General features: G+C 50.4%; 1 protein-coding gene across 4 annotated transcripts in view; it reads right to left on the minus strand.

Annotated features, from left to right (window-relative positions):
• Positions 1 to 26,249, minus strand: part of TASOR (transcription activation suppressor) — a 1,129,919-nt gene that overhangs the window by 929,981 nt on the left and 173,689 nt on the right. For all 4 annotated transcript variants that reach the window (XM_085624658.1, XM_085624660.1, XM_085624657.1 and 1 more), the window contains exon 4: positions 24,878 to 24,950. In XM_085624658.1, the coding sequence (XP_085480784.1) occupies positions 24,878 to 24,950 (73 nt within the window). The remainder of the gene's footprint in view (positions 1 to 24,877; positions 24,951 to 26,249) is intronic.

Consider the following 26,249-nt stretch of genomic DNA (forward strand, 5'->3'; position numbering starts at 1 on the left):
TTTGAAGCTGAAAGAACAAAACTACGAAATAAAGCACAGGATATTCTTACCGGAAAACAATGAAAGCAGAACTGAGATTGAAGTACTTGTTACACTAACAAAGGCCGGAGTAACACGTGGAATTGTACTCACTTTTATTCTTCACACAAAAGCACCTTATATTTTGGCACTTTGATCTTGTACATACATTTCACGATTCAAAGAAGAGTGCGAACAGAAGAATATTGTTACCGGTAAAACACAAAGCAGAACTGGCATGACCTACTTGTTGCAGCAGGGAAGGCTAGAGTGACATTTTGAATTGCACTTTTTCTTTTTCACACAAAGGCACCTCATATTTTGGCATTTCGTCTTGCACATACACCTGATGAATCCTTGGCCGCTTCATGTGGACTGAGAAGTAGCTGCAGATCGGAGAGGTATTTCGTGGTCAGGAACGTCTTCAATTCTCATTAAGTTCTTTGGACATACGGTGAATTGAGATCTGGCGTAGAGTTGATTCAAGATTCCTTGTGCAGTTCCAAGTCAGTAAAAGCAATCTTCCGTCACGTTCATAACAACTGCCAAGAGATTGCGTGAGTCACCCCGCCGTTTGTTGACGTCGGGAATCGGAACTCGCACAGTGGCACCCAAAGGCACAGGAGGAATTTTTTTGTCAGAATCCATTTTCATTTTTTTGGCCTGAATCTCAAGGTTCGATTTCGATTCCATTTTACTTTGGATAGCTTTCTCAATATTGAAGCAAACATTGCACGAAATGCTAACCCCATAACCTTCTACTTCGTCGCCGTCATCGTCTTTAGGAGAATGTCCACAGATGGCATGAACGTTTCAGCCACACTTTCGACATGTATGAGCACCGCTGGTTTCTTTTAAGAAAACGCAACAGATAGGGGAAGAAGGATTTTCGGTAACCACGGAAAAGGAAGGCTCTTCGATAACCATGGCTTCATCACCGTTTTGGTTTCCTCCATCATGGATTGCAGTCTCAGCTATGTCTTCTGCAGGGAGCTGTGACTCTTGCATTGATTCATCTCGTCTTTCTTCCTGCTGTTGTGTTGTTTGTACGCTCTCTATTATTTTTTTCGAGCTCTTCCTCAGTCTCTACGTCTTGTAAAACGTCGTCAGGTAGGGACGACGTCGAGAGACCTACTCTATCTTTGCAGCCGACCAGAGCTTCGTATGGTGACCTCTTAATCCCAGAATGAAAAGCTCTGTTCTTCATAAGTTGGACGAACCGCAATCCCTCACTCCAGAAGCTAGTTTTTTCATCTTGCATCCAAGCACACAGCATATTTTCAATGTCCTGATTAGCTCTTTCAACGCTCCCCTGACTTTGTGAGTGGCGCGGCTTACCATGGACAATCTTCAAGGTGGGCCAATACTCCTTTAGGCTGCTTACCACATTGTTTGCAAATTCCCTGCCGTTATCGGACTGCAGAATCGTTGGAGCACCAAGCAACGTAAATATGTCGACGAGCTTGTAGGCTACTTCTTCCGCTCTCTTTGATTTCAGAGCCCTGAGAACTACAAACTTAGTGAGATGATCTTGGTACACCATTATAAACTTGTACTCTGTCAGGATGGGACTGAAAATCGATGAGATAGACCTGACAACGGGATTTGAATTCAGAAAAAAACATTGGCTTGACCACAACACCTTTTTAACACCTTTTTGCTTCTTTTGGCAAGGCTCACAAAGGTGAATGTACAGCTCAATATCATGACGGGTAACGAACAAGTTACTTACCTTCGGTAACCCTTTTTCTGGTGGATACAGTATCTGCCTGTGGATTCCTCACCTTGTGAATATCCCCTGCGCCAGCATTCCACTGAACTTTTCTTTCCCAGCACTCCACGTCGACGTGGGCGACGTCATAATGCATCGGCTCCGCTCGCGACTCCATTCGACGTCACCGGAGCCATAAGAAGCCCACATCGGCGTGATGACGTCAGTTCCACCCATTTTTTCCGTGCCTTCGAGGCGAACAGGTGGACTAACGACAGACTCAAAGAATACACAGTATACAATATACTAATACATATACATAATATGCAAAGGAAAGGAATGCAAAGTAAACCAAGCATTTCCTACAACTGTAACATACAGCATAAAAACATATCTACAAGACCTTTTTCATGGTATACAAAGGTGGACAACGGGGAGGCGGGTGGGTCAGTGAGGAATCCACAGGCAGATACTGTATCCACCAGAAAAAGCGTTACCGAAGGTAAGTAACTTGTTCTTCTGATGGATACATCTGCCAGTGGATTCCTCACCTTGTGAATAGATTCCCACAGCAGTCCCCACTCCCGGAGGAGGGTGTCCACCTTCCTATACCATAACGTCTTGCAACACAGAGCGCGCGAAGTGGCCCTTCCTCCTCATCTCTGAGTCCAAGCAATAATGCTTTGCGAAGGTATGGAGGGAGGCCCAAGTCGCGGCCTTACAAATGTCTGCCACAGGAACACCCCTGGCCAAAGCAGATGTAGATGATTTAGCTCTAGTTGAATGAGCTCTAATACCCTCAGGAGGAGTCTTACCAGCCAGGGCGTAGCAGATCTTGATGGCAAGGATGATCCATCTCGACAGCATGCGCTTGTGCACCGCTTTACCCTTTGAACGACCAACGTAGCCAATGAATAGCTGGTCATCAAGGCGAAAGTCCTTGGTCCTGTCCAGATAAAAACTCACAGCCCTCTTCGGGTCCAGGCGATGGAGTCTTTCCTCCTCTTTGGAAGGATGAGGACGTGGGTAAAAACCAGGGAGAGTAATGGACTGCCCCAAATGAAACGGAGTGACAACCTTTGGCAGGAAGGCAGCCCTGGTCCTCAGAACCATCCTTTCAGCATGTAAGGTAAGAAAAGGAGGTTTGGAACTAAGAGCTTGAAGCTCACTCACCCTCCTTGCCGAGGTTATGGCTACAAGAAAAAACACCTTAAAGGACAACAGCCTCAAAAGACAACCATGAAGAGGCTCAAATGGGGACCCCATTAGAAAGGTTAAAACAAGATTAAGGTCCCACTGAGGCATTACAAAAGGAGTGGGAGGAAACATGTTTGTAAGGCCCTTGATGAACCTCAGAACAACCAGAGATTTAAACAGTGATGGTTGATCTGGAAGGCACAGAAAAGCCGATAAGGCCGAAAGATAGCTCTTGACCGTGGCCACAGCACAGCCCTGCTGAGCCAAGGAAGGAGCAAACTGGAGAACATCAGAAAGATGGGCTTTTAAAGGGTCAATGGACCTCTCTCCACACCATTTAACAAATTTAGACCACCTGTAGGAGTAAATGGACTTGGTGGAGTGTCGCCTGGCCGATAAAATAACGTCCACCACATCAGGTGGGAGAGAGAAGGAACTCAGGTTGCCCCGTTCAATCTCCAGGCATGAAGGTGTAAGCTCTGGAGGTGGGGGTGTAGAACCTGCCCCTCCGACTGTGAGAGGAGGTCTGCCCTCAGAGGGAGACGGAGCGGAGGGCACGAGGAGAGGTGGAGAAGATCTGTATACCACACCCTTCTTGGCCAATCCGGGGCGACCAATATGACTTGGGCCCGGTCTTGGCGAACCTTCCTCAGAACCCGAGGAATCAAGGGTATGGGAGGAAACGCGTAAAGGAGTCGTGAGCCCCAACTCAGCTGAAACGCGTCCCCCAACGCTCCCTGCATCGGATACTGGAGACTGCAGAACAACGGACAGTGCGCGTTCTCGAAAGTGGCAAACAGATCCACCCGAGGAGTTCCCCACGTCCGAAAGACGTGACAAACTACCTCCGGATGGAGCCTCCACTCGTGGTCGGCGGAGGACTGCCGACTGAGACTGTCCGCACGTACGTTCAGCACCCCGGCCAGATGATTTGCCATCAGACAAATCTGATGGTCCTGAACCCAGGACCATAGACGTAAGGCCTCTCTGCATAGACAAAGAGACCCCACTCCTCCCTGCTTGTTGACATACCACATCGCGGTCGTGTTGTCTGTCAGGACTTGAATCGACTGACCGCGAAGGGAAGGAAGGAAGGCCTTGAGCGCCAAACGAATCGCCCGCAATTCCAGAAGGTTGATGTGAAGCAACCTTTCCTCTGGAGACCACAGACCTTTGATCTCCAGGTCCCCCAGATGCGCACCCCACCCTAAGGTGGATGCATCCGTTATCACTGTGGCCACTGATGGAGGTAGATGGAAGGGCTTTCCCTGCGACAGATTGCCCTCTACACTCCACCAAGACAGATCCGCTGCAGCTTCTCTGGAGATCTTGACCGACTCCCTGAGATCCCCGTTGTGCTGATACCACTGCTTGCGGAGGCACCACTGGAGCGCCCTCATGTGCCAGCGTGCATGGTTGACCAACAGAATGCAGGAAGCGAACAGACCGAGCAGGCGTAGGACCTTCAGAACTGGAACAACCGCTCCACTGTAGAATAAAGGGACCATCTCCTGAATGTCGAGAATCCTTTGAGGAGGAGGGAATGCTCGACACACAGTAGTGTCCAGTACTGCCCCTATAAACAGGTTGCGTTGAGAGGGCACCAGGTGAGATTTGGGCACATTGATTGAAAAACCCAAGTCGAACAACAGCTGAGTTGTCACCTGCAGAGGACGCTGCACCATCTCTGGGGACTCTGCCTTCAGAAGCCAATCGTCCAGGTAGGGGAAAACCGGAATCCCCGACCTCCTGAGATGAGCAGCCACCACTGCCATCACCTTTGTGAAGACTCGAGGTGCGGTAGTAAGACCAAACGGGAGGACCGCAAACTGGTAATGCTGCGACCCAAACGTAAAACGGAGATACTTCCTGTGCGACTTCAGGATTGGAACATGAAAGTACGCATCCTGTAAGTCGAGCGACACCATCCAGTCTCCTTGCTGTAACGCTTGAAGAACCTGCGCAAGGGTCAGCATCTTGAATTTCTCCTGTCTCAGGTAAAAATTCAAGATTCTGAGGTCCAGAATCGGACGCAATCTGCCGTCCTTTTTGGGAATCAGGAAATACCGGGAGTAGCATCCCTGACCCCTTTCCTGCTCCGGAACCACCTCTACTGCACCCTTCTGAAGCAAGGCTAGCACTTCTTTCTGCAGGAGAAGCAGATGGTCTTCCGAGCAATAACCTTGGCAAGGAGGGTAAGGGGGAGAAAACTCCCGAAAGGGAAGGGCGTACCCAGTCTCTACGAGGTTCAAAACCCAAAAGGTCCGTTGTAACAGATCTCCAACCCCGCAGAAAGTAGGACACCCGACCCCCCACAGGTCTTACATGATCCGGGATGGGGGATCTAGGGCTGCTTCCCCGAAGCCTCATTTGGAGCAGAGGAGGATGAGGAAGAAGAGGGGTTGCGTCCAGAACCTCTCCGACTCCTTTGCTTCCCTCTATAGGACCTATAGAGGGGATTCTGCTGCTGTTGTTGTTGCTGCTGCTGTTGGGGCTGTCTGAAGGAGCGAAAAGATGTTCTTCCGAAACCCCTAAACTTTCGAAAAGACGAACCCCTAGCAGGAGCCTGCAGATCCAAGGACTTCGCCGTCAGTCTGCTGTCCTTAAATCGCTGAAGGGCAGAGTCTGCTTTCTCCTCAAACAACTTCTGTCCGTCGAATGGCAGATCAACCAACGTAGCTTGAACATCAGCCGAGAACCCAGAGTTACGGAGCCAAGCCTGCCTCCTTGCTGCCACAGACGACCCCATAATTCTTGCCACCGAGTCCGCCGTATCCAGCCCTGACTGGATCACCTGTCTGGCAGCTGCCTGTGTGTCCGCAACAACCTCCAAGAAGGACGACTTATCCCCCTCCGGCAACTTAGGGGCCAAAGATTTAATGGAGTCCATCAGGGCATGCACATAACGCCCCAGAAGGCATGTAGCATTAGACGATTTCAACGCCATACTTCCTGAGGAAAAGGTCTTTTTGGCTGCCTGATCAACTTTCTTGGATTCCCTGTCAGCTGAAGACTGAGGGAAGGCACCCGAAGCATGTTTAGAACATGAAGCCTGCACAACCAGGCTGTCCGGAGATGGATGCGTAGACAAAAAGTCAGGATCCCCTGGTGCAACCCTGTACCTTCTTGCCACCTGCCTGCACACTGCCGGAGATGAAAGAGGTTTCTTCCACACCTCCAAGACCGGCTCCAAGATGGCCTCATTGAAGGGCAACAAAGGCTCTGAAGTTGAAGACGGAGAATGCAACACCTCTGTTAGCAAGTTGGATTTGTACTCCACAGAGGGCAACTGCAAATCCATACGATCTGCTGCCTTCTTGATCACCACATGATAGGGAGCCAATTCCTGAGGGGGAAAAGACCTGGCAGACGTATGCTCCCACTCCGGGGTTGTATCCAACCCACTTGCTTCTTCAATACCTTCAAATTCATCAGAAGAAGAGTCAACTTCACCTTCTTCCACCTCTGCTCGATATCTCCCTACCTCCAACACCCTCTGGGCCTCCCTTCTCGACCGGATCCGAGGAGCCGGCGTCGATGACGTCGTATGCGGCGTCGGTGGAGCCAGAGGTACCGGAGTCGGCGGCGCCATAGGTGGAGTCGGCGGCGCCGGACGCGGCGCCGATGGAGTCGGCCTCAGCGTCGAGGAAGGCTCCGAAGTCTGCTGGTCCCTCCGAGGTCGAATCGGATCCCCAGACGGCGCCGGAAACTGCCAAGAAGGCGCCATCGGCATAAAGGGCATAAAGGGGACCTGAGCATAATGCTGCGGCACCCCTAGTGTAAATGCCATCGGACCCACGGGACCAGTTGGTGCTCCGGATGGGTAGGCCGCCCTATTAAATATGCCATACATAGCATTAAAAAAATTTGTAGAATCTGTACCTGGAGCCGGGAATTGAGGAAAAGGAACAGACCCTGTATCCCCTTGTGGGGTCTCCGGCGTCGGCTCCGCAGTATCTTCCACCGGAGCCGCAGATTCTTCAGGCACCGGAACAGACTCTTCCTGTTCCTGTTCATCCATGGAAGCATCCGACTCCACTCGAACCGGAGTCGAAGCCTTAGACGGAGCCGATGACTGCGTCGTGGACTGAGCCGGAGTCTGCTTCTTCGAAGGAGAACGCCTCATTGACTTCGAAGGTGAAGGAGAAGGAGACAAGCCTTTGCTCCGACGTCGACGGGGGAAGCCGACCTCGACTTCCTGGACTTCGAGGACCGACGTCGAGAAGAATGCTTCCTCTTTTTGTGGTGCTTCTTCGACCTCGAAGTCGATGACTCCCTCTTCGACTTCTTTTTCCTCCCTCTCTTCTCCTCACCGATCTTCTTCATGAAGAGCTTAGTCTTGCTCTCTTTGAGCGCTTTCTGATTCATGCTCCTACAGCATCCGCACTCCTCCATATCGTGGTCTGAAGAGAGGCACCATAAGCAGTTCTGGTGCGGATCCGTCATTGACATCAGACCTCCACATTCCCTACAGGGCTTAAAGCCCGACTTCCTAGTCGAAGACATACTGACTTTAACACAGTTACACCGCTAAACTACAAAGTAGCTAGAGAGCACTGGGAAAAAAACGTTGCGCGGCGACGGCGCGGAAAAATGGGAACTGACGTCATCACGCCGACGTGGGCTTCTTATGGCTCCGGTGACGTCGAATGGAGTCGCGAGCGGAGCCGATGCATTATGACGTCGCCCACGTCGACGTGGAGTGCTGGGAAAGAAAAGTTCCGTGGAATGCTGGCGCAGGGGATATTCACAAGGTGAGGAATCCACTGGCAGATGTATCCATCAGAAGTTCTTATACTTGGGTGAAAGTTCTTTCAACATCCTGTCCCGTCCTCCATGACCAATAGCCAAATGGGCCTTATGGAGTACGTCAAATAACTCGGAATCCGCAACGTAAAACTGAATAGCACTCGTACCTTCTTTAACAGGATAGATCAACTGAGTCGTATTCTCGACCATCATTACGTCATAGTGTTTCACCAGCCAATAGTCCCGTGGTTCCTTCTTAATGGTAGTCTTAGCCTTTTTCACATCGTCCACTAACTTTTGGTAACTGGTTTCGGTTAGGAAAACACCGTTTTTAGCAGCAATGGCTCTTGAGATAATTCATCGCAGAACCGTTGTTGCTTGTCAGCATGGCGTGATTCCTGTCTTAGCACAACACTCCCATCCGACATGGTGATACAAGAACCACGGGAAAGGATGACGGCAGAGCATCTGTGGAACCTCAGCCAGATGCTATACACGACCTCTGACCCTGCTTGCAGGCAGGTCGCTCCCCACACCACCGCACGGCTGCCACCTGCTCTTTGCCTGGTTACTTGTGCTGTCTCTACCCCTCGCTTGCTGGCAACTTGTGCTGTCTCTGCCCCTCGCTTGCTAGCAACTTGTGCTGTCTCTGGGATTAGGTCTATTATATACTTTGCCGGCAGACAATCTGGTAAAGTATACAATGCCTAGGCAATGTATAAAATATCAATCATTTCATACTTTGACGTTAGATTTTCAGGCATTCTATACATTACCTAGGCATTCTATAGAATGCGGGATTTCACACTTTGACTGTAACATATACAGAAACAAGTGGAACCCCAACGGCTTGCAGAGGTAAAAGTAGATAATACCTTACTCTCTATTTTTGATAGTGTGGGCGTGCAGTAAGGCTTTATCAGAGGGTAATGTTAAGCATTTATTGTACACACTCAGGCAAGAAATTATGCCACACACAAAGACTTCACTCAGATCAATTGTTTGTATCAAATATATTTCTTTGTTGATTTTATTTATAGAACCAAGCAGGACTTGGAACAGGTAAAATATGATTGTGCTTTTCAAAACAGATTGTTAAAAAGCAAGCTGGATGAATAATGCCTTTTCTTGTAGGTTGGTAAAAATTTGCAAATACAGTTGTAATTACTTTTGGATTACTTTTCAGGAATACTTTGTGAGGATTACTTTTTCTACTCATTGTGATACGCCTAGATATCACACTGGGACATTTCCTGGAAAAAAGTTAATTACGTCAGTTTTTCTCAACACAGTTTCTTACACTTTTCAACTACACACTTAAAGCATTTTCCACAGAAAAATAGTCAATGGAGTTTTATGGGAGAAAATCAGGTCAAAGGTTTAAAGGTGAGGAATATGTCTTGAGAGTTGGGTTCCTGGGGTTACAACCAGGGTTCCCTGAGGGTCAAGGATACACTCTCAAAGCACCCTCAGTGGCACTAGGACAGCTGTGTGCTGAGGCCCAGGGTTATCCAATGGGGGTTAGGAGGCCTCCGGTTGATGGCTGCTCACGGGCACGCCACTTGGATGTGGGAGCAAAGCTCCTAGGTTTTAGATCAGGGCAAAGGGGGGGTCCAAGTTAGCACACAAGGTGCACCCACAGCGGCACAGGGGCGGCTGTGTACAGAGTGATGAGGCCCAATGATATCCAATGTGGGATAGGGGGCCTCTGGTTGGTGGCTGCTCACATTCACGCCACCTGGATGTGAAGCAAAGCTACTAGGGTTTTGATGAGGGAAAAGGGAGTTTCAAGTTAGCACAAAAGGTACAGGGTGCTGTTTTGGCATTGGGTGCCCTGTTTTCAATGGATGGGAGTTCCCAGTTTGGGATTTTGGCTGCAGGCTCGCTCCAGGAAGTCTTCCAGGAGAAACCAACAGCTGGGCAGGTAAGGTGGGGAGCTCAGGGTCGTAGGTACACCTCAGGTCCTCTTCTCTAGGGCGCAGGGCGGTTGGATGCAGGGGTGCCTTTTGAGGTCAGATTTTATCTTACTGATCCACTGGCGGTTGGGGGGTGGTGTCCGTGCAGAGGCTGCAGGTGACGTCTGGGAGTCCTGGAGGAGTCAACCCACGGTGGACTCACGACTCTGGACCGCTGGGACCAGTGGGCTACTCAACTCAGCCGGTTGGTGACGGGTGCAGTTGCGGTTCCAGGCGTTGCATTTCTTTGTCTTCAGCAGGCTCAGTCTTGCTTTGGAGATTCTGTTGAACAGAGCTGCGAACTATAGGAGATACGATCTTTGTTGAAGGTAGTCAGTCCTCCCAGGGGTTCTGGAAGTCGCTGGCTGCAGGACAAGGCGACTTTTGGCACAGGATCTCTGGAAACTACAGACACGCGGGAAGGGCAAGTCAGTTCTTCTCTGCAGTCTCGTCTGCTGGGCGTCTTCTTTCGTCCTTTGTAGGTTGCGTGAATCTCCCTTCTTGGTTCAGGGCTGCCCCCTAAATACTGTATTTAGGGGGTGTTTAAAGGGTCTCCAGGTCAGTAGCCAATGGGCTACTGACCTAAGGGTGACTACATCCTTGGTGTGCTCACCCCATGTGGGGGAGTGGGCACATTCCTTATTCCAGACTGGAGAGTGTGTCTGCCATCTGCAAGATGGTAGGCACTGAAGAGTGTGCTTCACCTCGAGTCCCCCACCTGAAGGGTAGGGTTGGCAGAGGTGGACACACCTTCTGGGCTCTTCCAATGTTTCCCGCATGTGTTACTGCAGAAAAGGAGGGGAGACAGGAAGGAGGTCTGCTCCTGATAGCAGGTGAGGCTGGGGGGGTCGTGTTACAAAGGCGGCAAGGTCTTTGAAGCACCCTTGCCACAGATGGCTCTTCCTGACCTGGGGAAGGTGTGACCACCGCCGTCCAGGTAAAGCTTTGTTTCTGGGCCCAGGGAGCAAATGCTCCCATGTCAGGGTTGCAGAAACCGGTCTCGTGGTGACAGGCTAGTGTTTACCAGTCAAGGAACCCACCAGAGGCTGGTCGTTTTTTCAGGGGGCATCTCTAAGATGCCCTCTGAGTGCATGGTATAATAAATCCCACACTGGCATCAGTGTGGGTTTATTATACAGAGACGTTTGCTACCAAACTTCCCAGAATTCTTAAAGCCATTATGGTGCTGCGGAGTTCATAATGACAAACTCCCAAACCACATACTCCTTATGGCTTTACCGCACTTACAATGTCTAAAAATTGACTTAGACACTGTAGAGGTATGGTGCTTATGCAACTGTACCTTCACCAGTGGTACAGTGCACCCAGACAATAGGGGTGTATTACCTATGCCATAGGCAGTTGGTTGCAGGCATGGCACTCAGGTATGTGTGTCATGTCGAATCTTCACTTTGTTCTGCACCAAAACATGTTGCCTGCAATAGCAGTGTGTGTGTGTTTAGGTACAGGACCTCTAAGGGTGGCACAATATGTGCTGCAGCCCTTAGAGGCCTTCCCTGGTCACAGTGCCCTAGGTACCCATGGTACCTTTTACAAGGGACTTGCATGTGGCCAGAGAGGTGCAAATTGGGGGTGCAAAGGTACAGTTTTGGAAAGAACACAGGCCCTAGGAACCGGATTGGCAGGGACCCAGGGCACATCAAGTCAAAGTGCATCAGAAATCTGTCAAAAAGTGGGGTGGTTACTGCAACAGAAACCCACTTTCCAACACAGTGGTGGAAACTTTCTGCCTTTTTCATAGGGGCTTTAAAATTCAGGACTGTAACTGGAGGGAAGGTTTGTTGCTAATGGAAGATTTCGTCCGGCAGCTTTCTAGTGGTCTTAATTTACTTTTAGGGATTTGTATGGATTTACTTAAGATATCAGCCTGTATTCCTAAGAGGCTTAATAGATGGGAGAATTGCAACACAAGTATGTCATGCATAGTTGTCAGCCGGAGGAGGAACTATTCCTTTTGATATTGGGTTAGTATGTAAAGAGGTACTTAAATTAGAGTTGAAGGAGAGTATGCCAAGTTTATTCATTTATTATGGGGTTGCAGGGGCTAGTTGTAGGAAATTGGGTTTTTGTTGCAGTAGTCCCTGCACATTTTGCTTGGTATTTGATGCAACTTTGACTGAAGTGCACTGGGATCCTGCTAAACAGGTCCCTAGTGCCAGTGTTCCTTCCCCAAAACACAACAACTGGTCACTTGGTCCCCAGGTGACCAGGCCTTCAACACCTCTGTAAGTCCGTAGGACGGGGTAGTTCTGGCACCTAGGATAAAGACTGCCCCTAAGAGCTGTAGCATATCTTGTGCCACTCTAAGGGACCCAGCACCAAACTCATACAGATTGCCGCTGCAGGCTGCATGACAAGGTGTTCTAAAAAGTGAAAACACAACATGACACACAGCCTGTGTGCCATGCCAGCAGACAGTGCATGCAGCTTAGGTAAGTCACTTCTACAACAGGCCATACAGCCCTAAGGAAGGGTGCACTGTACTACATGTATGGACATATATGCATGAGCAGATATGCCCCTGTGTTGGTCAGGTCAATTCTTGCCAGTACAAGTGATCAGGGAAGCCATTTTAAATATATCTGTGCTGAGCACTAGTAAAAACCGAGTTCCCCAGCTACATGATGACTTCACTAAAACCAAAGGTGCTTGGTATCAATCTGATTTCAGTAATAGATGTATTAATACATGTACCAAGAGGGCACCTTAGAGGTACCCCCTGAAAACCTACCTACTACCGGGGTGCTGACTGACTGGTCCTAGCCAACCTGCCACCACAGATGAATTTCTGGCCCCCAGGGGTGAGGGCCTTTGCCCTCAGGGGATCAAAACACAAGGCCAGTCCCACAGACGGTACTTACGCCCCGTCCCACAGGATGACCTGCAAATTTGAATTCCAAAGCAGGAAGCATCAAAGAGCCCATTCTTTGGTATGTGAATTGTCCTCCCCCTCCCCAGCACCTAAATAGGCAGGAAGATTAGTAGTTAGAAAGGCGTGTTCACCTTTAGGCTAGTTCCACCCCTAAGGTGGGCTAACTGAAGTAAATGCGAAATTTCAGAGTCAACATTAATTGTTTTGACAAACTTAGGAACTCTGGGACAGGGTTTTGCCCACAGTGGTCAGTAGCCTATTGGCTACTAGACTACACTCTCATTAACATACAACTAGTATTTAGGGGAGCCCCTGGCACCAGTAAAGCAGATTCCTGCCAACCTAAAGAAGAAGGACTGAAGAGCAGCAAAAACTGTGGAAGGAGCAACTGACGTGGAGTCAATCCTGCCGGCCTATTTGCTGTTTCCGATGACTGCACTAAACTCAACTTACCCTGCAAGCTGCTGTGTCTCCAAAAGCTGGGAGGACCACCAACACTTCTGCCAGATCTCAGGAACTACAGTGGAGCAGCGGAACTGCAACTCTCCACCCGGCTGCTCCAGTGCTGCCCAAGGTGACCTGTTGGTACTGCCTTCAACCTTGCCCCATATTTACCTTAAGTCCAGGAGACTGGTCCCGTAAGTCGCGGAGAAGTACCTGTAGGCAGTGTATGTGTCTCTTCCATAGGATAACATTACCTCTGCAGAAACTGCAATACTTGTTCATTTTTAAAAAATGTATTACTTGAAACGTACTGATTTTGATTACCTTGGTGCTAAACGTTATATAAAGATAGGAGTTAGTTTTGTAAATTGGTGTGGATCTCCTTATTGAGTTGTGAGCATCGTTTATTGACTGTTTGTGTATTGCAGATGTCAAACACTCCTCTTTGATAAGCCTAAGGCTGCTCAACCATGCTACCCCCTAAGAGAGCTACTTGACATTGCTAGAGCAAGGCCCTGAACTAGTAAGGGATATCTGGACTCTTTGCACAGTATATCTCTTATAGGTATACTATATAAAGCCAGTTTCCTACAATAGGAGTCCTTGGTGACGAGAGAATGGATAATGTAAATTGTATTACATGATGGTTCAAGTGATTGAATAGTTTTCAATCACTGCTACCTGGACTATTACCTTAGTGAAGTTCACAAGGGCGTGTGGGTCCACCTTGGTTGCACACAAAAGTAAAAGTCTTCCATCTCTGCAAAGTCTTTTGGATCAAAAGGATCACCAATCCAAAACAATTGTGAGATCCCTTCACCAACATGGGGGAGGAAAAGGGTTTCTCAGGTACTGCATGGACGTCACATTGCAATTTGGCTATGGCCATTTCCAGCTTGTACTTCTGGAGAACTCATCAGTCTAGGGATCAAACTAGTTTATCCTTTGGAAGAGGAGGTCAATTATGTTTTCCTGAGCCACCAAAGACTGTTCAAACAAGGTGTTTCATTAGAACGGGAGGCCATATTCCTTCTTCTAAGTCTGCAACTTCAGGTCTGAGAACTTGAGCCATGACTAATTGCATGTGACCAGGCCATAATATGTTGTCCTGGTGACCTTGCTAATCAAGTCTCTGGGTTTTATGGACTTAGCATATCTTGTAGATCCTGGACCAAGTCCAGGAATAAGTCAGTGTGCCGATCAACCCTGTGCCATAGATGGAGCTTGTAGCTTTCCACGAAGGCATCAATGTTTCAATGTTTAAGTGCAAGAGAAAAGTTTAACCATATTTTCCAGACGTTTGGCATTTTTGGTCACAGTGAAGGTGCTACTTAATCCTTTAGAGAAGCAACCATCTCTACTTGATACTGAGCTTGGAGGAGATGGAGGAGAGCTTTGTTGTATTGCATCTTTATTGGGGACATGGTACAATGGCTTTGTTATACCAGGCTTTCACATAGCCTTACTACAATTCTCAGCATGCTCAAGATCCAGAGGCTCTATGGCCAGTGCTGGCTTTGGTGGAGGAACTGCAGTCATTTTCGAACAGTGGCCAGAGTCAGCATCTTAAGGGTCAGAGCTTCCAATACATACTGTGGCACTTGGTCCTCATTGTCATTAGTGCAGATCTTATGATCAGGGTCCAGGCCAGTGCCTGGTTCAACCAGACAAGCCATCTAGCAAGAAAGGGGGCCTGTGAAATAAACCACAGGAAACGTGTTCATCCAGCATTGGTCGCTGGAGTAATCTGCAATGAAGGCTACGTTATGCTGGTTGTAGAGGTTGAGGAAGGGTGACTGGTACATTTGACTCGGACCATGAAAACAGTCCTGGAGTATGCAGGAGCAAATTGCGGGATGCTTGAAATTGTAGCAGAGCATGCTGCACCTGAACCAGAGGCTGTTGCACCACTAGGTTCGCACTGTTTTACACTTGTAGGGGGGCCAAGAAGGAGTCTGAGCTCAGTATTGAAAACAGCAAGCCAGGATCTAAGGGGAGTTAAGAGGAATGTTGTACCTTTTGATCCAGCTGCTCCTGGTCTGAGGGTTCAAATCTGATCCATTGTGCATGGGTCCAAAATCTGTTTGGGGGAAGAGAGAAGCCAGGCCAGTGATCGCGGAGGACTGATTCTTGAGGAGATAGGCAACAGTTTCTGCAGGCAGCTGTGTAAGGAAACACTTGTACCTCCAGTAAGTGAACTGCCAGAGTATCTTGGGGGGGGGAGGGGTCACAGATTTCTTGGTGTGCTGTGCTTTTAGGACAACATCTGAAAGTATTTGGTGCAGTTCACTACCACAAGAGGAAAGCTTAGTGAGTGCTATACTTCACAATGTACCTACTTCTAAATACAGTCAGCATAAATAGAAGGTGCTAATACTGGACTTAACACAGAGGGAAGCCCAACTCCTGTACCTCTTCTTGCAGAGAGACTCTCTGATCACTTCTTGAGTGTCTCTCTGTCTCTCAACTGCATTGCAGAGGGTGCTGTGTTCAACCTCAGAGGGGCAGAGGAGTCTGTACATGGGCCTGCCTGGTCAGGAAGGAACTCTGACCAAGACGGTTGAAGGGAAGGAAAATTGTACTTTCGCAGTACGCATCTGTTTGTGGCATGTAGTGCTGTAGATTCATATGCTTAGCATATGTCCGCCATCTAGTGTTGGGTCGAGTCGCAAGGTGTAGTGACTAATCCTTTTGCTTGCAATGCGCATAGTCCTCAACTCCACTGTTAGATTGTTTTACGCTTGGCGGGTGAGGATGGAGTGTGAAGGATGATGTATTCTGGTGAGATGACCATGTGAAAGTATTGTAATGCTTAATGTAGATAATTGCATACAACACAGGTGTCCTGGGAGAAGCGTGGGTGCATATGAATCTACAGCACTACATGCCACAAATAGATGCTTACTGGGTAAGTAACACTTGCCGTTTTATGACGTGTGGCTGTAGATACAAATACTTAGCATAGACTGTAAAACAGTTTTCCTCCCCAAAGCGGAGATTAGCTTGTGTGGGTTGCGTTTGTTTGAAATAATGTACTCCGAACCGCTAGGCCCACATTAGCTTGTTGATGGGCTATGACATCTACACAGTGCTGTTTTGTAATGTGTGCGGTTTAGTCTACATAGCTGCCTTACATATGTCAGCCATGGGTATATTGCCAAAAACAAACAAGGAGGCTCTCTTTTTGCAAATAAAGTGAACCTTTGGAGGGATATATAGAGTTTGTTTATCTTTAGTATAACAAGTTTGGACGTATTTTAAAGTTCAAAGTGAAATACTTGCTTTAGAGATGGCCCTTCCTTTATGTGGTTTTGAGAATGCAACAAATAGTTGTTTTGCCTTTCTAAATGTTTGCGCTCTGTCAAAATAATACATGAGAGCTATTTTTACATCCAGCGTGCGTAAAGCGGTTTCAGCAAAAGAATCATGTCGTGGAAAGAGTACTGGCAACTCAGACTGATTAAAGTGGAACTATGAGACCCTCTTTGCAACAAATTTAGGGTTGGTATATAGTACAACTTTGTCCCTATGAAGTTGTAAGAATGGTTTTTCTAGAGTAATTGTCTGAAGCTCGGAGAGCGCTAGGTGGCGCTAGCCAAGATGGCCGCGCCGAGGTGAAGCTCCGTGATGCTTGACCCCTCGCATCCGTTCTGGCTCCGCCGTCGCTGTCCTGGGCGCACTCTGCTTCACGCCGCCTGACACGGAGCCGATGCCCTACCCTCGCTGAAACTCCTGGCCGATTTGGAGCCGCGGGGACTGAGATCTGCCGCCTGTGAGCGGCACCGCTGAAGAGGCGCGGACCCGGCCGGTTCCTCGGCCGGCGGCGCTAACTACGAGCGCCCGCGGCGCCACGCGAGGGGTGAAGGCCGCAACCCTGCCGGCGGCTGTACTGTGGCGGGAGGAGCCCGCGGAGAGGAGCCTCTGCCTGCAACGAACTACGGGTGAGTCGGGGGGGGGGGGGGCGGCGGACCCAGAGCTCCTCCCCGGACCACCACCTGCTGATAGGCCCTGATCGACGGGCGGATCGGCCCGGGCAGTGAGGGCCCACTCGTGGGACTGAACCCAGCTTCGCCGCTGCCGGCACCCGCTGCCTCATTGCAGTTTGGACTGCGGACCGGTGCATCCTCCGGGAGACGGCTTCCCCCTAACCTTCTTGCTCTCCTGCCCTGAACGCCTTGATGGGGGATCTGGTGCTGGCGGGGTGACTCCCGCGGGGGTGCGGTCCCCCCGGACCTTGTGGAAGGCCTCCGCGCGTGGAGCGGTACCATTCCCTTGCACCCACGGCGGCGACCTGAGGGAGACGCGACGCTAGACTGTTCCCACCCTGCGCCATCTGTCTGAGGGCCATTGCTGGCAGAGAGGCCCCCCCCTGCATCTTGCCCCTCATCCTTCTAACCCGGCGAGGTTGCCCACGGAGCTGGGTCTGGGCTGGAGGGGGGCGCTCTCTGACCCTTGCGTCCCGGGGGGGTCCGGCTGCTGGCCCTGAGCTGGGGAAGTGGCGGTGTTCCACGTTGCTGGATCGGCCCTGCAGATTGGGGCGGGAGACGGCGTCGGAGCGGCCCGTGCGCCGCGGCTTGGCTGGGGGCCGCTTCTGGGAGCTGCCCGCGGCGCGGGACCGGCGGTGGAGCGGTGCTGACCCGGCCCCGGATCCGGAAGGGGAGACACGTGGGCCCATCATGGGCAAGGAAAAGGCCCCAGGCCACCGGCGGCGTCCCACCAGACGAGGATTGACCGCTTTGCGACCTCGGACCCACCGGGTGCCGGCGGAGGGGAGGCGCCTGCCCCAAACAAGGACTTGGCCACCATCCTACAAGCTATTGAGGCATCTCGCACCTCTTTGGAGGGGATGGTTGGGGAGGTGAAGGTAGACGTTGCACATTTGCGGCAGGACCTCCGCAACGCCACGGCCCGCATTACGGAAGCGGAATCGCGGATCTCCACGGCGGAGGATGACATTCGCCAACTACAAGTCCAGGTCCGGGAGCTCACAACCCACTCCAGGGAACTGCATAGGCGGGCGGAGGATGCCGAAAACCGCGCCCTCCGCAACAACCTTCGCCTGGTGGGCTTTCCGGAGAGGGTTGAGTCGGGCCGGGCCGACGACTTCCTGTATGCCTGGTTTAAGTCCTGGATGCCGGCGGACAGCCTGTCAGCTTGGTTCGTGGTGGAGAGGGCGCACCGGTCGCTGGCGTCCAGGCCTCCGGTAGGAGCCCCCCCACGCCCCTTTATTCTTCGGATCCTTAACTTCAGGGACAGAGATGCTATTCTGCGGGAGGCGCGGGTGAATGGCCCATTGACTTATAATAATCACACCATTATGATCTTCCCGGACTACACCCGGGAGGTCCAGGAGCAGCGCCGCTCAGGTTGCTGTCCTGCTGCGCCGTTCCTTGCCTTTTGTGTTGTCCCGGGTGATCCACGACCCCCAGGGGAGGGGAGTTGCTGTTAGCGGCACGCTTGAGGGCCGGCCGCTCAGCCTCTTGTCGCTTTATGCGCCGCCCACAGGGCTGTCTCCGGCCCCATCTCAGACCGCATCCTAGCTGGAGACTTTTCCGCTGGGCACTATTGTTCTCGGGGGGGGGACTTTAACGCCGTGTCTGCCCCACACCTTGACTCCTCGGGTCCGGTCTCTGACTCCGGCGCGGGCGAGGCAGCTGGCCGGTTGGACGGAGGCACAGGGCCTGTGCGACGTATGGCGAATCTGGCACCCACACACGCGGCAATACACACACACACCTCGGCCGCCCACCACACTCATGCACGCATTGACGCGATCTTTGTCCCCCCTGCTGATTGTCTGGGCGTCCAAGACATCCGCATCCTCCCCAGGGGGATATTCGACCACTCTCCGCTTCTACTAGGTCTGGGCCCCCCGCCCCACGGGGCTCGCCAAATGTGGCGCTTTAATGCATGGTTCCTTCAGGACAAGACGCTCCGTAAGGAGGTGGGGTCCGCGCTGGCACTCTACTTTGGCGACAACGACGGGTCGGTCTCTTCGGCGGGCACCCTTTGGGAGGCTTGTAAGGCCACGGTTAGGGGGGCTGCCAAGGCACAGGTGGTGAAACATCGCCAGGCGCAGCTGCAGCAGCTCACCACTTGTGAGGCTCGGGCACTGCGCCTGGAGCAATCCATTTCTGAATCTGGTGATCCGGCCGAGACCCGGCAGCTGCGACTCCTACGGGAGTTGATTAGTCAGCGGTTGCTTGACGCGGCCAAGCTCCTCTGGCAATCCTCGCTGGCGAGGGTATACAGATGGGGTGACAAGAATGGGGCGCTCCTGCATCGGTTGGCCACTTACCCCAGGGCATCGCGCATCATCCCGGCGGTGACCGATTCGGACGGCACGCTCCAGTCTTCCTCCGTGGCTATAGCGGGAGCATTTGCTCAGTACTACTCACAACTCTACCGGGCTCGGGCATCGGACCTGTCCCTGGCTTCACTGCTCGCCGCTGGTGATCTACGACTTCCCCGGCTGCGGCCGAGTGATTGGGAGAGTCTGGAGGTGCCTATCTCTCCTGAGGAGATCGGGGACGCGATAGGGCGCACGTCCGCCGGGAAGACCCCGGGCCCGGACGGTTTCCCCCAGGAGTTTTATGCCACCTACAAGGACCATCTGGTCCCACGGTTGGGTGCCCTGTATGCGGAAGTGGTTGAAAGAGGCTCCTTCCCCCCGGAGGCTGACATAGCCACGATTGTGGTCCTGCCCAAGTCCACTCCGCTGCCCAGTGACAGGTCGGCCTACCGGCCGATCTCTCTGATCAACACCGACATCAAGCTGTACGCGGCGGTCCTGGCCCAGCGGCTCTGGCCCTTTCTGTCGTGCCTGGTGCACCCGGACCAGTGCGGCTACATGCCGGACCGGGGCACTCGTCACTGCCTCCGCCGCCTTCATGTGGCATTGGCACACCGCCATCGGATATCTCCCTACCTCACTCTCTTGCTTGCCGATTTCGAGAAAGCCTTCGACTCGGTGGGGTGGCCCTACCTGTTCGATGTCCTGACCCACATGGGTTTCGGTCCCAAGTTTGTTGAAATGGTGCGGGTCCTGTATGCGCGCCCACGCGCCAGAGTGTTGGTTAATGGGGCGCTGTTGAGAGCGTTTCGGATCAGCCGAGGTACGTGGCAGGGGTGCCCGCTCTCGCACCTCCTCTTTGCACTTGCAATGGAGCCCCTTGCTGCCCTGATCAGAGCGGACCCTCATTCGGGGATGGGATTGGCCGGGCCTTGAGGCAGACAAGATCGCCCTTTATGCGGACGACGTTCTGTTGTACCTTGGTGACCCGGCACCCTCGGGCTCTCCACATTTTGGGCCGCTTTGCCCGCGCTTCTGGCCTCCACCTAAACTCGCACAAGTCGGTCCTCGTGCCTCTGCACCCTTCCCGGGAATGTTTTGATTGGCAGAACACGATTCCCCTCCGCCGGCTGTCCTTCAAATACCTGGGCATCTGGGTCTCCCTCCTCCCGGAATTGAGCTGGGCGCTCAATGTGACCCCCCCTAGTCAAGAACGCCAAAGCAGACCTCGCACGGTGGCACTCGCTCCCACTGAATCCGTTGGGGAGGGTGGCGCTCTACAAAATGATGATTCTCCCCCGGTTCCTGTATGTACTGCAGAACACTCCTGTGTCCTTTCCAAGGCCGTGGTTTCACGAGTTGGACGGGATGGCCACCAGATTCCTCTGGGGTGGTGGGAGGCCACGGTTGGCCCTGTCGATATGTCGCCTCCCCACCTTTGATGGGGGACTTGGCATGACCAACCTTTATCTTTACTACCTGGCCACCCGGCTCCTGGTCATTCACGACTGGTTTGGGGGGGGGGGGGTGGTCTGACCCGGCTTACAGGGTGGAATTGGAGGCCCTGGGTTTTTCCTATATTCAAGACCGCATGTACGGTGCCCCTATTCCCGCCACCTGCCCAGATCTCACCAAGGCGGTCTTCCTGGCTTGGCGGGCGGCGCTCCGCCACACCGGGTGGACCAGGAGGTTGACTCGCGCCACCCCCCTCTGGCATGGGACATGGTTGCGGGAGGTTGCGGGGCTGGAGGGTTTTACGCCATGGGACTTGCTCGGCATCTCCCAGCTGGGGGACGTCTGGCGTGGGAGGGGACGCTCGTACTCGGAACTGCAGGCGCGCTTTTCTCTCCACCCATCCCAATTTTATAGGTACCTCCAACTGCGACACGCTATACGTGCATACACCCCGCTGGACATCAGGCTGCCGGACCATAGCCCCCCGGAGGCTCAGGTTCTGATGGGTAACCTGGGGAGGGGGGGTATATCCAGGATATATCGCTCTCTTATTAACAATGCCCCCGCGCCCCGGGAGGGTCTGAAAGAGCGGTGGGAGGAATGGGTGGGTCCCCTGGACGAGATCGATTGGCGGGACGCCCTTATGGCTCCCAGGCTGGTGACGGCCTCCGCCAAGCTGAGGCTTATTCAAATCTATTACCTTCACCCGGCCTACCTCACACCAGCGCGCCTGCGCCGTGCAGGCCTCTCCACTGACGCAGCTTGCCCCCGCTGTAGCTTTGACCCGGCCCACTTCATTCACATGGTGTGGTCATGCCCGGAACTTGAGGGGTATTGGCATGGCATAGAAACTGATCTGACGGAGGTCTTGGGGTGGGAAGTGCCACATAACCCTAAACACATCTTACTGGGTATCACCGACGGCCTAGATGGCACGCGTGCTGAGAAAGTGTTTCTTATGACAGCGTTAATGGTGGCGAAGAGGGATATTGCGGCGGCATGGAAACAGCCGCAACCACCCAGTCTAACCAAGTGGAGCGCCAGAGTGGACTGGTGTGCGGCGCAGGAGCGGACTCTTACCAGGCACGGGGCTGCCACAAAAAGTACCGTAGGGTTTGGGGGAAATGGTTAGGAAATGTATTGTGAATTTGCGGTGGGGGGTGGGGAGGGGCGGAGAGGGGGTGTGATTCCCAGGCGGGGCTAGTGCATGCTGATGGCTCGAAAGGCTCACTGTTTTCTGTTGCATATGACAAAATAAAAAGTGGTTTATCAAAAAAAATTGTCTGAAGCTCACTGACATGTCTGCGTGAAGTGATTGCACTGAGAAAAGTAACTTTTTTAATGCCAGAAACTGGAGACGGCATGAGTGTAAAAGTGCAAACGGGGGGACCCAGTACCCATTTTAACACAACACTGAGGTTCCAAGCTGGTGTTGGAGGAACCGTAGGTGGGATAACTCTTGAGGCCCTCTAGAAAAGCTTTAATGACAGGAGATAAGGGCTGACCGCCACTAGGTGTTGTCTTATGAAAGTGAAGGTTAACCCAGAGGTTTGTAATTGGAGAAGGTAACAGACAATGTCTTGTGGCTTTGCGGTTAAGGGGTTAATATCCTTTGAATGACAATAGTGAACAAAGAGCTTCCACTTTGTTGCATAGCAGGCTCTAGTAGTGGGTCTTCTTGCTTCTTTAAGAATATCCATACATTGTTGAGGTAGAGTTAAGTATCCAAATCCTAAGAGCTCAGGAGCCAGATTGAGAGATCTAGGGTATTGATGTCTTTCTGCTCCCCGGTTGTGGATTAGACGTTCATGCCAGTTGGGAAGCACCCAGTGAGGAACTACTGAGAATTCTAGTAGTGTGGTGAATAATGGTTGTCTGGTCCATGTGGGAGTCACTTGGATGAGTGTTTAGACACCTGCCGAAGTTTGCAAATGGCAAACTGAAGCAGTGGGAGAGGTGGAAAAGCGTAAGCCAATATCCCTGACCAATTCATCCATGGTAGGTTGCCCTTGGAGTGTGGGAATCTGGAGGCGAAGTTTGGGCATTTGGTCGTTTTCTACAGTGGCGAATAGGTCTAGGTCTGTGGGACCCCATTATTGGAAGAATGGGTGGAGGGCTTGTGGGTTGAGCTCCACTCGTAGGCTTGTTGTTGTCTCCCGTCTGTAGCAGAGGAGAGCAGCAAAGTCGTTGTCAAACCCTGGTAGGTATTCCACTAAGAGGTAAATGTTATCTCGGAGAGCACACCTCCAGATGTCCTGGGCTAGATGAGACAGCCGAGGTGACCTGGTCCCCCCTGTTTTTGTAGATAATACATGGTAGTCATGTTGTCTGTTTTAATGAGAACCACTCTACAAGTGAGGTGGGGGAAAGAATGCTTTCAGCGCAACATAATCAGACCGCAAGACTAGGTGACTGATTGGGAAAAGAGTTGCATGTCCAGTGGCCTTGTACAGTCAATTCCTGTGAGTGCGCTTCGCAACCAGTGACTGATGCATCCGTGGTTATGGTTCTCTGTGGAACTGGATCCAGAAAAGCCTGTCCCTTTAGAAGATTGTTGGAATTCCACCACTGTGGAGAGTGGTAAGCTTGACGGCCAATCAACACTAGATCTTGTAGCTGACCTTCCACTCGAGTGCATTCATGCGCTAAGCATTCTTGTAACGGGCACATAATGAGCCTGGAATGAGGTTTTACGGCTATGCATGATGCCATGGTGCCTAGGAGACGCATGACAGTTCTTACTGTTAGCTGCTGATGAGGCTGAGATTGTGGAATAAGTGTTTTGAAGGATCGAATCTTGGCAGCATTTGGGTAAGCTCCCCATGTATGAGTTGAGGATGACTCCAAGGTAAGGTTCTAGCTGAAGGGGCTGGTGGTGAGATTTGACCACGAAACCTAGCTGTGAAATAGGTTTATTGTAGTTTGAGTGTGTTGCAAGCAGTTTTGAAGAGTATTGCTCTTGATGAGCCAAATCATCTAAGTAAGGGAAAATGTGAATATTTTCCTGAGTAAGTGAGCTGTTACTACTACTACTATGCAATTGGTAAACCTTCTGGAGACTGTGGGGACTGAGAAAATGTACCTCTTTAGACGTCTGAGTTCGAGTATTGGTAATAGGGACCCATCCGTTTTGGGGATAAAGAAGTAAAGTAAAGAAGTAAAGTGAATAAGCCTGCTTGCTGTGCGCCAAGCTACCACAGAGTGAGCACAGGTTACCTTTGGTGAGTATCTGACTTACCCTGACTAGAATGGGGGGTTTTGTCTGGCTTGGGTGCATACCTTACCCAAACAGAAAAAACATTTCTAACAGTGATCCAACCGTGATTAAAAACAATACTGACAGTATCAGGGAAGAGCCCGACAACGATATTGAACGGAGCAGAGGAGCACATGTCCAAACCTGACGGCTGAGAAAAAGAACCTACCAACGGAGTTGAGGGTAATGCGGATTGCAAGCAAGAGAAGTCACTACACCTTGTGGCTCAAAAGACTTCTTTGAAGAAAAACAACTTGCACATTTCGGAGCCTAACACCAGATGGCGAACGTATGCTATGCATCAAACATGTTGGTTTTCATTCATTGACTAAAGTACCAGATTCACATGCTTGTGAGACTTACTCAACCTTAAGGTGGACCTATGGTGACTGCAGTGCTGTGATTTGTCTCTACAGTGAGATCTGCCCATCATGGTTGCTCTTTATAAGTCTGCTGATACTGCCAAAGGCGATTCTGGAGGCAGTGGAGTAAATTCCAAAGGTCCGGTGGTGGTGGCATAGGTTCAGGAGGACAGACAGCATGGTGTATAAAAAGGAAACCAAAGAGACTTCCTGAAGAAAAAAAGTAAAATAGATGTCCTACTTAGAAGGGAAAATAAGCATTCATAAGGCAATGTCACACCTTTTGGCTGCCATAGCCAATCATTTGCTGCACAGTACCTGCAAAGCAAGAGGGAAAAAAACAAAGTGCTAAGGCATATACGCGTGCATGATCACGTTTGCATGCCTATACGTCATGAGTTACGGCGGTACTGTGTCATAATGGACAATCATAACCGTTCCATTAAAAGATACAAAAATCATCCAAAAATCCTAGAAATGGTTTCCAATAACCACAAATATATCAAACATATATACACAACTGGTCTGAGGGCAAGATACATTACCCATAGAAGGATTTCCAAGAATTGATATTTTGGAGTGCCCAACATGTAATCCCTTTTCACATATATTTTGAACCTAAATGAATGAAACAAAAATAAAAATTATTATCGAAGGATAAAATGATACCCAAACATAAAAGTGCAAATACGTGTCGGCATGAACTATTTATTTCAAGTAAATCAGAGTTGGGACTCTTACTGGTGGTCATTAGCCCTTGACCTTAGTTGTGAATTGCAAGGAGAGGCACACAAATATAGGTTGCACAGTTAAGTCAATGTTCTGGGTGGTGGGCACACACAGCAGCTTCCACACTCCAAAAGCCCTTCCCTTACTGCTCATATTCAAAGTCAAAGGCAAAAAAGTGAAAGGTTTAATCTGGAAGGGGACTTGAAATGTTCAAACAATAGAAAATAAGTGATTTGAGAATATTTATATTAAAAAGTTTAATCCCAACGCATCATGCTCATCTGTAAAACACTGTGTATATGGTAGATACGTATGAGGAGCCAAACAATAAAACACAAAGAGAGTCAATTTTCTAAGTAGCAGGTATGTACATCGAACAGGTTCCTACATTAATAAGCAAATTGGAGCCCCAATCATTCTTCATAATGGAGCATAAGTTTATTTTATTAAATAAGCTAGGTATTTGTTGCTGGGTGGGAGAAGTGCTGGTGGTGAGAAGTGGTCTTCATTTATACAGTGGATATATAAATACAAGTGGGGCAGGCATGGCCAGGTGTGCAGTAAATTGTATGTAAAAATGGCGGCTTCACCCACCACCCCAGTTTTCAGTAGACAAATCAAACATACTCAGTACTAGTTCCTCTTCAATTATTATTCTTGCTGAGTGCCCAAGGACTAGCAGCCCCTGTAACCTCAGTCAAGCCGAAACCAGTATAAAATGTGATCTCCCAATAAACTAATTTACTAGTTTCTGCACAGTATGGTGCAAAAACTGGGCTGTTTTATGAACTAAAAGCCCCATGCAATTAAGGAGATAATCTTGAACCTACCTGGTGCAACTCTAATAAATACAATATGCCTTTAACAGGGTCTAAATGCCATCAGTTAAATGGTTAAATAACAAGCATTGAAAATGCAATAGGTCTCGCCTTTGATTAAGTTAAAGCCATTTGCTTTGCTAATGGTATTGTATAACAAAGCAAATGGCTTTAACTTAATAAAAGGCCAGACCTATTGCATTTTTAATGCTTGTTTTAACAAGGCTACACAAAATCAGGACAGGCCAGACATAAAAGTAAGCCGAAAGGCTTTATTCATACTTTTATGCTATTCTGTCCCAAACTTCCTTCTCAAAATCTGGTCACCCTAGATATGGCTGGAGTGTGGTCGGACAAAATGCATTGTAAA

Source organism: Triturus cristatus, chromosome 9 (genome assembly GCF_964204655.1).
Source record: "Triturus cristatus chromosome 9, aTriCri1.1, whole genome shotgun sequence".
Classification (NCBI taxonomy): domain Eukaryota; kingdom Metazoa; phylum Chordata; class Amphibia; order Caudata; family Salamandridae; genus Triturus; species Triturus cristatus.